This window comes from Papaver somniferum, unplaced genomic scaffold (assembly GCF_003573695.1).
Source record: "Papaver somniferum cultivar HN1 unplaced genomic scaffold, ASM357369v1 unplaced-scaffold_117, whole genome shotgun sequence".
NCBI classification, from domain to species: Eukaryota; Viridiplantae; Streptophyta; class Magnoliopsida; order Ranunculales; family Papaveraceae; genus Papaver; species Papaver somniferum.
In genome coordinates this window covers 7,418,721-7,436,558 of record NW_020620714.1, presented here as the reverse complement: position 1 = coordinate 7,436,558, position 17,838 = coordinate 7,418,721, and the positions used below count along the sequence as shown (strand labels likewise).

Below are 17,838 nucleotides of genomic sequence, written 5' to 3'. Positions count from 1 at the left end.
TCCAATTAAATTTCTAATCTTTGATCATCATCCCAACATATATTCACTCAACTGCTTCCCAATTAAATAAGATTTAATTCCATTGCACTCATTAATTCTCTGCTGAATATCTTACTCTTAATCTTCCTCTTATCATTTTCTTTTTCGTGAATTCTTTGAATTCTTCTCATGAGACTTACATTTCTTCTTTGTTGTTATGAGTTTGAAATTCTAGAGAGATTTAGAAATTATGGTGTAAGTTGATATGAGTTTGCAATTAGGTATTTATAGAGAGAGGAAATAATAGTCGTTGGATACGGGACTAATAAGCGTTGATCTTACTATTGAGCGACAGCTTGACTATCTCTGGCGAGTTAATGACCACCGAGCGATGTGTTGACCATCGACCGACCGAGACTCTATCGCTCGCTGGAAACTCTGTCGTGTATGTCTATATGCCAGGGAAAACATATTGGCACATGAGGTTTTTCTCGTCCATCATTATCTCTCGCATGCATTCGACTTAAGATATTATCATTAAAGTCTTCTATGTTTTTGAAAGAGTGAATAATTGAATTGCAATACAAATTCCTGGCTTTCGCATCCACTTCAATCACATATGTGTTTTTTTCTTTCTCTGTATTGTATGTGTTGCCTCCGAGTGGTGGTGGTGGTGGTGAATTCTGTTGTTGTTGTGCTAAGAAGTGGTTTAATTTTCCTTGTTCTATCATTTGCAGTATAATCTTTCTCACATTTCTACAATTATGCGTTGTGTGCCCATGAAAGTGATGATACGCACAAAAATCCTTACTTCTTCTTCCTGATAGTGGCTCATTTCCCAAATTGAAGGGCTTAGGAATATCTTTCATTAAAATAACAACTTCCAAGACTTTCACTATTGTTGCATTCAATGGCAGAAGTTTTATTTGTTCCAAAACTATCTTTTGGTTTCCTTGTTTCTTATTATAATATGGTTGCTGCTGTTTTTGACCTCCATAACTTTCTTGTTGGTTATCCATTCTTTGAATTTTATTACTTCCTCCCCGATTTTGGAGTTGTTTTTCTTTGTATTCTCTTTCAAACTCTTCTTGATCTGCACTTCCCATGGCTACTAGCTTTTGTTCTACCTCAGCTCTTTTATTTCCCTGACTTCCTTGAGATGTTCTCGCAACTGCATTCGTTATCCTTGGAAGTAAACTCGCACCCCCATTCCTTAGCTCATCGCAACCGGGTAAGACTCCATATCTCTTTGCTTTTCTTCTAAAGCTATATATTCTTCTTGAAATTCGCGCTGCTCCTACATAGTGATGGTATCTTTTATCTTGAAAATTTGTGTATATAATAAGTTTGTGGGGAAGAGAGCATTGATAAAAGATAATATAACATTTCGTTCATCTACTCGTCTGCCTATTTCACTACACATGGTTCTCCAAAGTGTTGTTAAATGTCGCAGACTCTCACTAACCCTTCTGCGAAGCCCAAACGCTGTTTCAATTCCTGGTCTTGTCATGTTATTGCTAATATATTGCCCCAAGAATATGTTCTGTAGGTGATGAAAAGATCATATAGTTCCCACTGGTAGCCACTCGAACCATTGTAATGCTTCTAAAGTTAAGCTGGCTGGGAAATATTTAGGCAATACTGTATCATTCCCTTCCCACTGCAATAAAGATCGTCTATAAGCCTTAATATGTTGAATTGCGCACGTGGTGCCATCAAAAATATTGGTAAATGTGGGTAAAGTACACTTGGGTGGTATTATTGCAATTTCTATGTGTCTTGCAAAAGGTGTTTTCCCAGCTTCCTCTAGTGCTTCTTCTAACTGTCTTCTTCCACCATTTTTCGCACAAACATCATTTCTCGTAACTGTGCCATTTCTTTAAGAATTTCCTCACTCATAGATTGATCTAAATCGGATTTCATAGACCTTTTTAGTCTCACTTGTCACAATCTATTCTCATGATTATTCTGTCGCATGGCTTCCTGTATCTCTCTCTCTTCGGTCTCCTCTCTTCTTTGTCTACGCCTTTCTATTTCATCTCTTTCTCGTTCACGGAGTTCATTACTTCTTTCCTCTTCTTCTTCGCGTGCATATTGATCTCTTAACATTTCTCTACCATGCAATAAGATTCTTCCTTGTTCTGGATCATACTCCTCATCATTATCTCTCTCATGACGTATGCGATGGTGTTCCCCAGCATTTTGATATCTGTCAGTCCTTTGATCTTCTTGTCTACGATGATTTTCTCGTGGCTTCTCATATCGATCATATCCCAATTGCAAGTTGTCACCTAAATTTCGTTCCCTTCGATCCTGTCCTTGATTAGATTGATTTTGTCTTGATAAACTTCTACTGGTTCTTGATCTTGATCTTGTGCATGTTGCACTTCTGGATCTTTGATATTGCAGTATAAGATTCAAATCTATCAGATTATCATTTTGTCGTATCAAATTCGCACGTATTTCATCTTCTCTTCGTCTTTATGTAATCAATCTTTGCCTCAATTCTGCAATGGCCATATTTCCTTCATCTCCTTCTATCATTCCCGTTCTTGCAGTTCTTTGGTCTTCCTCTTTAGTAGAATCAGTTTGTGAAGTATGTATGCTTACTCTATCATGATCGATAGGATTGTTCTGTTCTTGTGTATGTTGATATCCAAAAGGAATATCTTCGTTTCTTTTAATATTTCTGGTTAATCTGGAATTTCACCTCTTCTTCTCTCAGCAATTCTTGTACTTCTTCTCGTTGTCGTTTGTTCGATAGTTGAATCAATTCTCACCATCACTCCTTCTTTTTGAAATTGAATTTCTAAACAAATTTACCAACAGGATTTATCACTCTGAGTTGTTTCTAGCGCCATGTGTAGTTGCAGGAAATTCTACAACCACACAAATATGAAGACCCTTTGATAATCAACTGATCTCAAAGTAAATTATTTCTTTATTTATCAAAATCATAAGAATGAATTACAAGATAAAAGAGATTCTAAGTTTTATCCCCTTTCTACAATCTTTCTCTCTCTTAATTTCTTGACAAAGGATCCTAAAAAAGAACTCCCTCCCTCACAAGGCCAATCTACCCTTTATATAGGGTATTACATAGTGGATGACAACTAAGATATCCCCTTATTTCGGAATGACCGTGCGCTATTATCACATATTTATACCTGCCTATATCGCAGATCTTCCATAGTTCGCACAGATCCTCACATTTTATTCGTGATTATGCTGACTTTATTTGATACGTCATCTTGACTTAACTGTGCGCGATCATATTCGCTCTCATTATATCTTCTTTTCTTCGCGTAACTTGTATGTGCGGTACTTTATTTCTACATTAGCAGCAGCAACAGGCACAGAGCAGAGCAGGAGCTATAAATTTATACAAATAAGTTCCTGACTTGTTTTTTTTTTCTTGCAGTTTATTGTATACAGTTATATTTATTTTGTGTAATCGTTGATGATATGTCCATATCGGACATGACGATTTGGAGGATTTTTTATATATGAGATTATTATTGCAGTACAAATCGCTAATTAGTAACGGATTGGATGCCCACTCTAATATCCCTAAATAGGCTATCATCCATAAAAGAGATTTATCCTTCGTGTTGTCCTGCTCAGCTCGTTGATGGAGGAATTCATGCCTCTCAATCTGCTGCTAATTGGTTTTTTTTTTTTTTCTTTCTCTTCATTTTCGGGCCTCTCCATCTGCTGCTAATTGCTATTTTTTTATTCCATTTCAACTGTTTTTTTTTTAGAAAAGACTCAAGACAGTGCCCCAGTATTAGCAAAGAGATTAAATTTAATCCCTTTGCTAATACTTGGATCATCTATTTCCGTATATCCCAATCCTCGTGTATCACGATGATTAAATTTAATCTCTTTGCAATCATCTGATTGCATGAACTCACCAGTACTTAACTAATGTACTTCTGTCAAGATATTGCCTTTCACGTACGTCAGATTGATGATTATCCTCATTTAGCTTATAATTTAATCTCTTTGCTAATAAAAGTAATCTCTTTGCTAACACATCTGATTGCATGAACTCACCAGATGTCTTTCCTTCTTTTTCCATTATAGCCCAATCCTCGTGTATCCAATGAAGTCTATATGAACGTTACATTAAAACGTAAAAGACCTCCTACGATAAAAGTAGTATCGGTCTAGATTCACAATCCCAATGAAGTCATTAAGTCGTTAACCTGTTCTTTAAGTCGTTAACCTGGTTTTCAAGGAGAACTGACTCTAATATGCAAACTAGTATCACACTTGAGGTGTGGGGATTAGTTTTGCACAGATACTAGAGTTCCCCTTATATAGTCTTTCAAATCAGGGTTTGGAATAAGTTACCTTGGTAACAAAGCAATCAATATCCACCGTTAGATGAAAACCTGAATTAAATTCAAGATAATATTTCTCAACCGTTAGATCGAAAACTTAGCTTGTTACACACACTTGACAATGCACACTTCTAGGTTTGTTAACCGTACCCAAACGTATGCACTTGTTGGTTCAAAAATAGTTAACTAAAAGGTTAGCCATATGAGCATTCCATATCAACCACGTTCTTCTTCACCATAACTAGTTCAAATGACTTCAAATGAACTAGTTAGAGAGTTGTTCAATTGCAAGGAAATCTCATGTATTACACAAGACGTAATTGAAGCAAAGATGATTTGATTCACTTGAATCGGTTCCTGAACTTTTATAGACACGGTTTGCAAACTGCATTCCTTAGTCTTTTTAAGTTTAAGTTCAGAAATCATCTTCAGATATATAACCTTCTCAAGTTCGCAGACTAGGTTGTGTGATTCGATCTTGCATCTTCTATCGTACGAGTACAATCAGATTGATTGGCTTGAGATTGATATCTCCGATAGGCAATATATAAAAAGTAATCTCAAACATCTTCGTCGCATTGTTTGTGATTCCGCAACATCTTGTTTCGCTACCATACGATTAAGATTGTTGTGAGGTGATTGATAACTCTGGGATATTCTTCGGGAATATAAGACTGGATTATCAATTGGTTCCTGTTCACCTTGATTATTATCAAAAGACAGGACAAAACCTTTTAGGATTTATCTGTGGGAGACAGATTGATCCTTTGATAGACTTGTCTATGTGAGACAGATTTGTTTATTGTCAAAGCCGGTGATTTTGGGTCGTAGCAACTCTTAGTTGTGGGTGAGATCAGCTAAGGGAATCAAGTGCGCAGTATCCTGCTGGGATTAGAGGCGTAGGGAGTATAACTGTACTTTGGATCAGTGGGAGACTGATTGGGGTTCAACTACAGTCCATTCTGAAGTTAGCTTGGAGTATGCTAGTGTCTGTAGAGGCTTAATATAGTGTGTGCTCAATCTGGACTAGGTCCCGGGGTTTTTCTGCATTTGCAGTTTCCTCGTTAACAAAATTTGTGGTGTCTGTCTTATTTCTATTTACGCATCATATTGTTTTATCTTTATAATTGAAATAATGCAGGTTGTGCATTTAGATCATCAATTAGAATAATCCAACTTTTGGTTGTTGATTTTCATTGATTGATCCTTGGATATTGGTCTTTGGTACTATCCAAGTTATTCCTTGCGTTTGATTAAATACTCGTTGATTTCTATTAGCTTGAGTAAATCAAAACAAGAGAGAGGTATTAACTCCTTGAGATACTTTTAGAATGAATCTGGATGTCTAGTTGATTCTCTAGAAATTATTTCGGAGATTGTCCATACAGATTGCTAAGCAAAATATTGGGTGGTGTTGTTAGACCCCCGCTTTTTCAATTGGTATCAGAGCAGGCAAACACGTTAAAGACCTTACAAGTCTGTGTTTGTAGCGATCTGATTATGGACGAGTCTATCTCTAATAATGTACCAGTTCAGAAATTACCAGATGATTCTTAAAGCTTGGATTCACCTGAGAGAACTGTCACATCTAAGTCAATATCTAAACATTCTCTTGATGTAAAAACTGTTGGTTGGGAAACTTTCCTAGAAGAACAGTTGGATGAAATTTCTAATGAAGGTGATTCAGATATTGATAGAGATGTTGATGAAGAAATCTCAGAGTACAACTTCTCATGTCACACCTCTTCTGATTCCTGTCTGTTGATAAAACAAGAAATTGACAAGATGTTACGCAGGTGTTTATTTTTCAAATCGTTATAACGAATCGATCCTCAGGGATTCTGAGGAAAACCTACGTATGAAGTCACTTGAATGTGATAATCTTTATCAAAAGTACTTTTTGTTGGAAGAGAAACTTGTAGAATCTGAAGAAAGGTTTAACTCTCAACAAATTAGTTTTGATGACAGAGAAAGTGCTTGTCTCACTCGAGAAAAACGCCTGAGGCTAATTTAGTTGCTTCTCTTGATAAAATCAAGATGTTGGAATATAACTTGAAAAAGTTCAATACTAAATCAAGAAAATTAACCAGTATGCTAGGAGAAATTTACCATAATGACGAGATAACAGGAGGTCTTTACGTTTTAATGTAACGACCCATTGAAATGTGAATGTAACGACCATAATGACGAGATCGCAAAATGTAGTTGCATGAAATCCTACAACCACATATAGCAGAAGATGGAGAGGCCCAAAAGTCTAATAGAAATCGGGTTGTCGCACGATTAAAATAGATGCAGTATTAGCAAAGAGATTAAATTATAAGCTAATAGAAATCACACGATTCATACTTCTTCGGTATTTTAATGTAACCAAAAGTATAAAGATGATAGCCATGGGTAGCAAAATGTAGTTGCATGAAATCCTACAACCACATCCATATAGAAATCTAAATCTAAGTAATCATCTTAAGAAATGCAAGAATCATAAGAATATTCATTAAGGTCTTAGAATTGGATACAAAGTAATATGAAAACCCTAACTTGTTCTCCAAATAATCTTTCTCTCTCCTAAGTTTCTTGTCTAATCTCTCAAAAGGATCTCTCCCTTTTCATGGTCGTTCAATCTCTTATATAGGGTCTTACATATTGGATGACAGCTAATAAAGCCCCTATTTTCGGATCTGGTGTGCGTTACTAACGCATATTTACATTGATTCTTCTCGCATACACTCTCAACTTCGCATGGTTCTTCACACTTTACTCGTGACTACGTACCCTGACGTCATCTGATACGTCATTATGGTTTAGCTATACACGATTGCCCTCGCTCAGACTTGATTATCCTCATTTAACACATTTGAGGAGTGTGCGGTATTTTACCCCTACAGGCCTGTTTTCTAACAAGATGTTCTTGGAGGCTGACAAATTAATCATCAAAATGGAAGAGTAGGGTTGTTTACCAAATTCTAGAACATATGATACCATCATCAATGGTTTTTTGGGTGGAAAAGAGACAGGAAAGGCATTGCAGTTTCTTCGCAAGATGCGTGGAAGACACTTTGCATCAAGTGATTCTACCATCATCAATGGTGTTTCCGGAGGAAAAGAGACTGGCAACGCATTGCAGAATCTTCACAATATGCTAAAAAATCTGGAAGAAACTTTTCACCAAGTGATTCTGTTATTTGTTCTTTGGTAAACACTTTCTCTGCAGATTAGCTAAAAAGTCTTTAGTTCTTTTTCTTTTTTTTTTTTTTTTTGTTATTGTGGAGGTAGCTAAATCTCTATAAGTTATGAATACATATTTGGATGAAAATAAGGTTTCTTATACATGGCTTCAAATTTTCAAAATATTAAACAATGAATATCATTTTGAAACCATCCTCAAGTTTTGTTCATCCTTGGTGAGTTACACTCATCCCTTGCATAACTCTCAAGCTGTGACATTCTTCTACTCTTTTATCCTCTTGAACAATAATAATCTCTCACACTATTTTAACCATGCAATAATTTTCTTGTGTCCCAAATTCATCTTTTCTTCTTCTGAATTTGAGAGTTCACGATAAGTTTGTATGCTCTAGCATTAGATACACTCAACTATTAAAATGATCATGGACACTGCGGAAGCCCCAGGTGATAGGCATGAACAGAAATAAATCTGACATATATATATAGATGCATGAGGAAATGTAAGGCAATAAAGAATGAATTATTATTGATATATTTGAAATGATGAATTTATGTTTATCCAATGAATAAAATACACTGAAAGTGTGCTGCTGGTCTTGATTGTACCAAGAACTAGCCAACCAAACATAAACTCAAACAAAAAACAAAAAAAAACATTGTATCCCTTCTCTTGGATCACATCCATTCTTTCCCAGCCCAAACTTTCTTCCCATTTATGCTCATCGGTGCAGTTTCTCTGCCTTGCATGATTGCAAGGACCGGGATCTCAGAGCAGAAAACAACCGATGCCCACAGTGGCGTCTCATTATCGGGAACTTGCTGCATTGTGACTTTCTCGATACACCCGTCACCAAACGATCTGCAATGTGAAATGAATTAGTTTGGTGACTGAGATATACAAGATGACACATAACGTACACATATTTAACCTGCAATATTTGATTGTTGAACGAGATTACCTTTCTAAAAAACTTTCCAGTTCTCTTTGTTGAACTGGATTTTGCCGATAAAACCTAAAGAATATACCGTGTTTGATTTCTGGAACATGTTCTTCATTATCGACACTAGAAAACATCATTAATGGATACACTGCGATATCGACACCATCGGTACTCTTCAAACCATATAACGGTTGGCCAACAACACGTGGTGCTTGTTGTGGGTAATGATATGGAAATGAACGGGCATCATGCTGATCCGGCAGTAAAGGCTGAACGCTCAATTCCGCAAAGCTCATACCAGACACTTCTCGGATGATGTCTTCAAATGAGACAGAAAATGATTCGGACACGGTCGCATTCACTTTCCTCAAGACATCCATCCTGTTCCTGTATACCAATGCAGAGTTTAATGGTTTACCCCCCATTAACTCTTGGGTAAATGGAATATCAGACACATTAGACGGTAAAGGAGGTGTAATTGATTCAATCCATCCAAAGCAGAGAGAAGCTTCATCCATGATCATGTTAAGAACCTTATCATCGGTCCTCAGAAGCTTCTTGACTAGATTTGGGAACCCCATTCCTTCGAGAAAAATCCATAATGCTATTGCCTCCATGCATACAAGAAGATCCCGAGCATTGTCCACAGCTAGCCTTCTATATAGCACTCTTGCATCCGAACAGAAGTTTTTAATATCCTCTGCGGTGACATTATCAGCCATTATGGTAGCAGATGAGGTTGAGATATGGATGAAGTGAAGTGATGTATGGAATATGGATAATAGATCGACTGATTGTGTTGATGATGAGTAGGTTACGGGGTGTGGAATTGTTTGCTCATTTTATAGACACTATTATGACTCTTGGATATGTCTTTTGCCAAGAGGAGCGACTCTTCTTAGTGAGAAAGAAAAATTCGAAAAGATATATATGTGCTTCTTCAGTTTAGGACACAACGTTTTATTTCTCAATTATAAAAAATTGTCTTTCTTCAGTTTGCGACACAACGTTTGATTTCTTAATGCTCTCATTGTTTTTTTGCTGACTCGTCCCTAACTCGGCACGAGTCAGATTGTATTGGACCGTTTGATTTTTTAGTAGTTTGATGTGATCTGACTCGCGGTCTGACTCAAATATTATTTTTGGCTAGGACCCGTTTGATTTAAGGAATAAAACGTCACTGATTCATGGAACAAACCACTGACTCAAATATTATCTACTAGTATTAGGGTTTCCTAATGGACGGTTAGAATTAGTTTTATCTAATGGTATATAATCTGCGAGTTTTTTGGGCGAGTAGTAGCTTAAACCAACCTCGCACCCACATACAACGATTTTTTTTCATAACCAACCCCGCACTCACAACGGGGAGGTTTGGACTAAGAATCCACGGGTTTAGTGGGTACGGGAGGGTTTGGGTTTGGTGGGCGGGTCTTGTGCAGCCGTAATCTTTTCCCATCAAAAAAAAGAAAAGAAAAAAAAACCCATTGATTCACGTATTTTTGAGTCAATTAAGTCACATCTGACTCGAAGAAAACAAACACATTGAGTCAGTTCGGATGAGCCCAGTAATTTGAGCCAAATCCAGACAAATCAGATTATGATGAGTCAGATCCAAAATAAAAAGAACATGACCCTCAGTTGTCTGAGTCAGTGGAGTTGCGGAATCGCTGACTCAAACTCTTTGAGATTGCACATTTTCATTAACAAATTGCAGGCGAAGTGGCAAACAACCAAACAAGAGATGCATAAATAAAAAAGGTGTAGACATTTTGGCTTGAGTTACACATTGATATGAAAAATCAGATCACTATATTCGACAAATTTAGAAGAAAAGAAACTTGATTTTCTGGTCAAAGGGTTATTTATTCTGAAAACAAACAGTTAAAGGGGAAGAATTTCTAAAATGTTAAAACTACGCATAGTTAGGAGGGCTATCTAAGAGTAGATTTCATAGCAGTTCACAGTAAACTTTGAAGAAATGATACTCGATCTTCTGGGGCAGTAACAGCCATCCAAACAATCCTATATTCTTTTCCTTGGCAAAATGATTTAAGTGCAGCACTATAAAGATGTCGAGGGAGATCATGACTTGCTCTTGGTTCATTCAAAGACTTCACACATTCTTCCACACTTGCTCCTATCTTTTGATCATTCGCATCATCAGAAGTTGTTAACGTCTTTCTTCTATGTACTCCAGCATCACTAAATTGGTCGGAATTTGAGGTAGAGCATGGCATGTCATCTAACTGAGGTTTATTCTCATCATTCTCAGTCTCCACTGTACTTCCAAATAGGGTTCTGAGTTCACTAGCGAATTGCAAAGGCTTTTTTCTGAATTTACTTGATTCAGAGACCATCATATTTCACACTTTAAAACTACTTTAGCACCAGAAAACCTAATTTGTCTGAATTACATTGCTCTAATTGAAATTAAAAAAATAAGAAAATTATAGAGTGAAATATAAGTACCTTAGTGAACTCAGCCCACTTATCTTCAGACCAATCAAAGGTATGAGTCTTTGCATTGTATCCACTTCCAGCCGCATTCATTAGCTTTGACCAAGCAATATACTGACGTCTTAGATGTACCCATTGGCTTGACAACTGATTCTGGTTGAATTTCGAACCAAATTTCTTCTCTAGTTGTTGAGACACCTTAATCCATGATTGAGGCCTTAACCGTGTAAGCAATCTACCCTTTTCATTAATTTCCTTTACGCAAAGATCAATATAATATTTCTTTACAGAAGTACTCCAGTGTAGCCCATCTGTATATTGAGAGTCATTCATAACAGTACACTCAAACAAAGTTCTAAGTTCATCTGCATGTTGCAAAGGCTCTTTCTGGAACCTACTTGATTCAGGTACCATCTAATTTCTCATATTAAAACGACTTCGTTAACACAAAAAAGTTAAAATTGTTTGAACTAAGTACCCTAATTGAAATGAAACAATAAAGAATCTAGAGTTAAAGGTAAGGTAACTACCTTAATGAAATCAGCCCATTTATCTTTTGACCAATCAAAGGTATGAGTCTTTGCATCATATCCATGACCTGCAGCATTCATTAGCTTTGACCAAGCGACATACTGCTTTCTTAGATTTCTCCACCGATAAAGCAGCTGAGTTTGAGTTAATTTCAAACCAAATTTCTTCTCCATCTCTTGACCCACTCTGGTACATGATTGAGGCTTTAACGTGTAATCAATCTACCCTCTTCATTAACTTCCCTTACACATAAATCTATGAAATGTTTTCGCTCGGTATCTGAAAGTGACTTGTTTTTCTCTCCAGAAGCCACTACCAATCAAGAAAAACTCAAAATTTTACTTAAGCTTAGAGTCGCAACGAAAACAGCATCTTAAAAAAAATAAAAAGTTACGTTGATGAGATTTTAACAATCGTTGCTGACTTAGAGTCTTAGAGTGGGCCTTGTGCAGGGGAGTTTTTAGAATCAAGGTGATAATCCAACTCTAAGACTGATACAATGGCTTTCAAGTAAGGTTCTTACTATGTAAGAACCAAATAAAGTGATGTGGAAAACATGTTTGCTGTTGCTATTGTTACAAGCCAGCGCCAAAGTTCAAGGGAAAAAACCTCCATTTTGGCACATAATTGAGGAACTGACACTAGTATTGTAGGCACTACAGGTTCTATGTGTTGCTTTCCCTGAATCATATTCCGAATGTTAAGTTTTGAACAATTATGGAGCTAACTAGTTTCAAACTCAACTCCATGGTATGACAATTCAACAGCTTACAACTCACAACATCAGAATAGAAAACGAAATTTAAAAAATTGAACAACAATTGATGAAATGTAGGCAATATGCCTCTAAATCTTACTAATTGAAAATGAGTCACAAGTAATTACTAATTGAAAAGATGAAGAATAGGAAAATAGAATTGAAGGTCTGAAAGAAACAATTTTACCTCCAAATCTAAGAACAGCTTGATGATAAGCTCTAGAAGCCTCTTGCGGTGTACCTAACCAGATTTTTGCTTTTCTTTTTTGTGGATCTGTAATTTGAGCTGCCCACTTCCCCCTTTCTCTACATACACCTTTGTACTTTTGATTTACCACTTCTTCTTCTTCATTTGGATCATCACATTCAGATGATGATGATGTAGTAGAAAATGATTGGGTTAAATTAGGGTTTTGAAGGTTAAGATCATAAGAATCAGATGATGAAGATGAATTAGTGGTAGAAAACAATTTGATTAAACCAGGGTTTTGAAGTATTCGAAATCTTGATCTTAGTTGTTGCAGAGCCATGGCTGTCTGCGTTTAAGTGAAGTCAATTGAGAACTGGAAAGTGGATAATAAAACCCCTAAGAGTTTTGTAAATCCGGGTTAGGGGCTCCAGAGTCCGGCCCAGTAATTAAATGATTTATGTACACTTTTGACCTCGTTCTTTTTGTATATTCTCAAGTTTCGTTTACTCAAATGGTTAATCACTAAACCCATCAATTTTCACCAAGTTCTTCAATCTTCATGGAGTTGCACTCCGATTGATAAAGTGCCCACGGACTTGGAAAGCTCTTCAATGAAGGTGTTATAGTTATCATATTTTTTGTTATTCTCTGGCTAACCTTCTTTTCATCCGAAAACACCTTCACTTACGTCTTTGTCAGAATAATCATTTCTATGTGAATATATATATCAATTACCAACTTCATTAATCTTTTCTTGTTAACAAAATCAAGTTTCATGAGTACATTTGATATCGTAGGACGACTAATTAGCTACTCCATCTTTTTCTTTCTTTATTTCTGATCATACTTAGTCTTCTGATAATGGGAACATTTGAAATTTCACTGCTTAAAAGGGTATCTCTCTAGAACCTAAACTTAAAAGGCTTTTGTGTGTATGACTTCGTTTTCTCAATAATATGAGATTTGACCAAACTAAAGATCCAATGTTATATCACAAACCCTTACTTTCCAACTCCACCTAAACTGAATGATTACAAAGACTTATGGTTGGACTTTGGAAGTAAAACACTCATTCTTTTAAGCAACGTCAAACATAAACCTATATAAATATTAATCCAGTTGAGTAAACTTATTCATTTAATTTTTAAAGCTCTAAATCTGTTCATGTTAAAGACATGAAGTTATTAGCACAGCATCAGAATTCTTTCAGCTTCGGTACTAAGCTATTCCTATTATTATGCAGCCTTACTCTCATCATTTCTTATATGTCCATACTGTTTATTGCGTTGCTGCGATCAATTATGATAACCAATCAAGCGACCGGCTGGCATTAACAGCTTTCAAGAATGAAATTACTGAAGATCCACTCGGAACATTGAGTTCCTGGAACGACAGGAATAACTCTCTCCATTTTTGCGAGTGGACAGGTGTTGCATTGCAGTCGTCGTCATCGTAGTAGAGTCACCGTGATTGATCTTCGATCACAGAGATTGGTAGGTTCCATTTCTTCCCACATTGGAAACCTTAGCTTTCTTAAGACTCTCAACCTCTTCAACAACAGTGTCCACGGTGAAATCCCACAGCAAATCGGTCGTCTCTCTCGGTTAACACGTTTGAATCTTTCAAATAATTCCATGGAAGGAGAAATCCTGCAAAATATATCTTATTGTTCCAATCTCATACACGTTAATATTTTTGGCAACGGTTTTCAGGGAATCATTCCAAAAGAGTTAGGCTACTTATCCAATCTCATAGTACTGAGGCTGTTAAAAACATAAGTAATTTGTGACTATTCTAGAAAGCCCAATAAGTAAAGCCCAAGAATCATCTACACTAAATAAAACCCAATACATGCTAGAATCTTCTAGGTCTTCTTTACATCAAGTATTATCTAGAGAATTCTTTTCTCTAGAATTTTCTTGTAATATCTAAGTTGAGAGTGTAAAGAAGAGTCTAGATAGAACTATCTAGAGAAGTAAGTAGTTGGTCATGAAGCCTATAAATAGGCATAGGATGGATTCATTTGGGACCATCCAACAACAATCAAAAACTCAAGTGAGTAAACAAGAGTTAGAGTGAGAGCTAGAGTTTAGAGTAAGAGCCAAAGTGCCTCTTTGTAAACAACTAGTGTAAGCCAAAGTTGCTACACAAGCCTCTTGTAATATTTTCATTTTCATATTAATATAAGCCTCACCTTTCAATTAACCAACCTCTCTTCCTAAATTCATTTCCATAAACCCATCACATTTCCGCATTGCACCAACAAATTTGGTATCAGAGCAAACCTAACCCAGTAATCCTAAAATTCTACCCATGGCAATTAACCAAAGTATTCAAGGTTTCAATTATGCCCAAAGTCTAATTCCAATTTTTGATGGTGAGAGTTATGATTATTGGAGTTTACAAATGAAAACATTATTCATTTCACAAGACTTATGGGATTTTGTAGAAGATGGTTATAAGGTACCCGAGTCGGCAGAAGCTCTATCGTCATGGACGGATGCAGAGAAAAAGGAGTTCAAGGAAAACAAGAAGAAGGATGCTAAAGCACTACTATTTCTACAACAATGGGTAAGCAAAACTATTTTTCCTCGAATGTCGGTGGCGAAAACTTCGAAGGAGGCCTGGAATATTCTCAAAGTAGCATTCCAAGGATCAGAAAAGGTAATCTCCATTAAACTACAAAACTTAGGGCGAGATTTTGATAATCTACTTATGAAAGAAAATGAAACTATCCAGAATTTCTTTTCAAGAGTTACTGGTATAATAAATCAAATTAGTATTTATGGAGATACATAGAAAATAAAAGAGTTGTAGAAAAGATTTTAAGGAGCTTACCATTCAAATTCGATCACATCGTCGCTGCCATTGAAGAATCAAAAAATTTATCGACTCTCTCGGTACATGAATTAATGGGTTCACTCGAGGCGCACGAGAAAAGAATAAATAGGTTCGCGGAGCAACCATTGGAGCAGGCATTTCAATCAGAAATAAATTTCAGTGAGAAGAAAAATACAGAAGCCAGAAAAGAAAGCTCCAGAGGGGGATCGTCATCCAACTCGCAGTACGAGAAAGGGTCGACGTCAACTCAAGGACCCAGAAATTTCTACCGCGGATGTGGAAAAGGAAAAGGAGGTTATAGAAACAACAATCAAAGGTACGGAAAAAATAACTCCTCAAATTTCCGATGCAATGTTTGCAAAAAGTTTGGACATGTAACTGAACATTGCAAGTATAAGTGCACCAAGTGTGATAAATTAAATCACATGGAGAAAGATTGTTGGCTAAATGAAGCAAACTATTCCGAGAAAAACAATTCTCAAAATCAAGTATTCTATTCCTGCCTCACCTCGCAGCAAGAATCGCAAGGTATATGGTACGTCGACAGTGGATGCAGCAGCCATATGACAGGAAACAAAGAATATTTCGTAAAATTGGAGGAACAAGAGATTCCTCCAGTCAAACTTGGAGATGGAAAGTTCCAGAATGTTGAAGGAAGAGGAGTCATATGCGTACATACAAAGTCAGGTAAAACTCGATATATATCTGATGTTCTTGGCATAGCTCAAAATTTATTAAGTGTTGGACAACTTATAAGAAAGGGGTACTCACTACATTTCGAAGACGGAGAATGCACAATTTATGGTAAAATTAACAAGAAATTGGTGGTAAAAGTAAAAATGTCAGGAAATTTTGTCTTTCCTCTATCTATGCCATAAATTGAAAATTGTGTAATGAGTACCAATCATATTGATGAATGCAAGTTATGGCATTTGAGGTACGGGCATCTCAACTATAGATCTTTGAAGGTTCTAAAATCAAAGAACATGGTAATTAGTCTTCCCAATATCAGCGGTGGAGATAAAATATGTGAAGGTTGTATTCTTGGAAAGTTCCATAGATTTCCATTTACAAATAAATCGTGGAGAGCAAGAAGGCCCCTCGAATTGGTGCACGCCGATATCTGCGGTCCGACAAGAACAACTTCACTCAACAACAGAAGATATTTTCTCCTATTCGTGGATGATTATACCAGGATGATGTGGGTGTATATTCTCGAGCAAAAGTCCGAGGCATTCCCTAAATTCTTAGAGTTCAAGGCGTTGGCAGAGAAGCAAAGTGGTCACCAACTAAAGGTTTTCCGTACAGACCGTGGTGGAGAATTTACCTCAAATGAGTTTATCAACTACTGCAAAGAAAACGGTATTAAGAAGGAGCTTACCGTCTGATACACTCCACAACAAAACGGTGTCGCGTAAATAAAAAATCGTACGATCGTGGAAACGGCTCGCAGCATGTTGAAAGCAAGGAAGCTACCCAATAGTTATTGGGCAGAAGCAGTCAACACGGCGGTCTACATCCTTAATCGTTCGCCGACAAAAGCAGTTCTCAACAAAACTCCATATGAAGCTTGGCATAAGAAAAAGCCCGAGGTAACTTCTTTCAGAATTTTTGGTTGCGTAGCATACTCACATATTCCATCCCAACATAGAGAAAAGTTCGATGAGAAAGGAGAAAAGCTTATATTCATCGGATACAGCGAAGAGTCTAAAGCATATAGACTTCTAAAGCCACAAACAAAGGAACTGGTAATTTCAAGAGATGTTATCTTCGATGAATTCAAATCCTGGGATTGGAATGATGAACCAGACAACTATGAGTTTCCACTACTCATCGAAGACCAGCCAGATCAGCCACATCAAGAAGAAAGTACTCCACCAGCATGCCCGCGATCTCTTAGTCCAACACAACAAAGTCCAAGTTCATCGGAAGCAAGTGCCCCACCAAGAAAGCTGTGTTCCCTAAGAGATATTTATGATATATCTAATTGTGCGTTTATAGTACTAAAGCATCAAAAATATGAGGAAGCGGCGAAGGAAGAAAAATGGAGACATGCCATGGACGAAGAAATGCGAGTAATCGAGAAAAACAAGACATGGGAGCTTGTTAATCAGCCAAGTGACAAAGAGATCATTGGTCTGAAATGGGTCTACAAGACAAAGTACAACGAAGATGGTTCGATTCAAAAGCACAAGGCAAGGCTAGTTGCAAAAGGATTTTCCCAGCAACCAGGAATCGACTACAACGAGACATTCGCCCCAGTCGCTCGCATGGAAACAATCCGGATGGTGTTAGCTTTGGCATCTCAACTAAAAATGAAGGTCTACCAATTGGACGTAAAGTCGGCGTTCCTAAACGGAGAACTTGAAGAAGAGGTGTACGTTGAACAACCTCAAGGATATGTCCGAAAAGGAAAAGAAAACATGGTTTATCGTCTCCGCAAAGCACTATATGGCCTCAAGCAAGCACCGCGTGCATGGAACAGCAAAATCGACAAGTATTTCCGAGATAATGGATTCGAAAAGAGTCCAATTGAGCCATCCCTCTACATAAGAAAAAAAGGTGCGGATTTCCTAATCGTCTGTCTCTATGTTGATGATTTAA

General features: G+C 36.9%; 1 protein-coding gene across 3 annotated transcripts; it reads right to left on the bottom strand.

The window, feature by feature from the left end:
- Window positions 1-10,235: 10,235 nt before the first annotated feature.
- Window positions 10,236-12,736, bottom strand: LOC113329587. 3 transcript variants are annotated; one of them, XM_026576447.1, is made up of 4 exons: window positions 12,391-12,736; window positions 11,446-11,758; window positions 10,928-11,329; window positions 10,236-10,815 (listed from the first exon to the last, which is right to left on the bottom strand). In XM_026576447.1, the coding sequence occupies exons 2-4, from the start codon at window positions 11,617-11,619 to the stop codon at window positions 10,417-10,419; spliced, it is 975 nt and encodes a 324-aa protein (XP_026432232.1). In that variant the 5' UTR covers window positions 11,620-11,758; window positions 12,391-12,736; the 3' UTR covers window positions 10,236-10,416. The 3 variants fall into 3 exon arrangements, 2 of the variants coding, with proteins under 2 accessions (XP_026432232.1, XP_026432231.1); XR_003349947.1 differs by having other exon boundaries at window positions 10,236-11,226; XM_026576446.1 differs by lacking the exon at window positions 11,446-11,758 and having other exon boundaries at window positions 10,928-11,226.
- Between the last annotated feature and the right edge of the window lie 5,102 nt (window positions 12,737-17,838).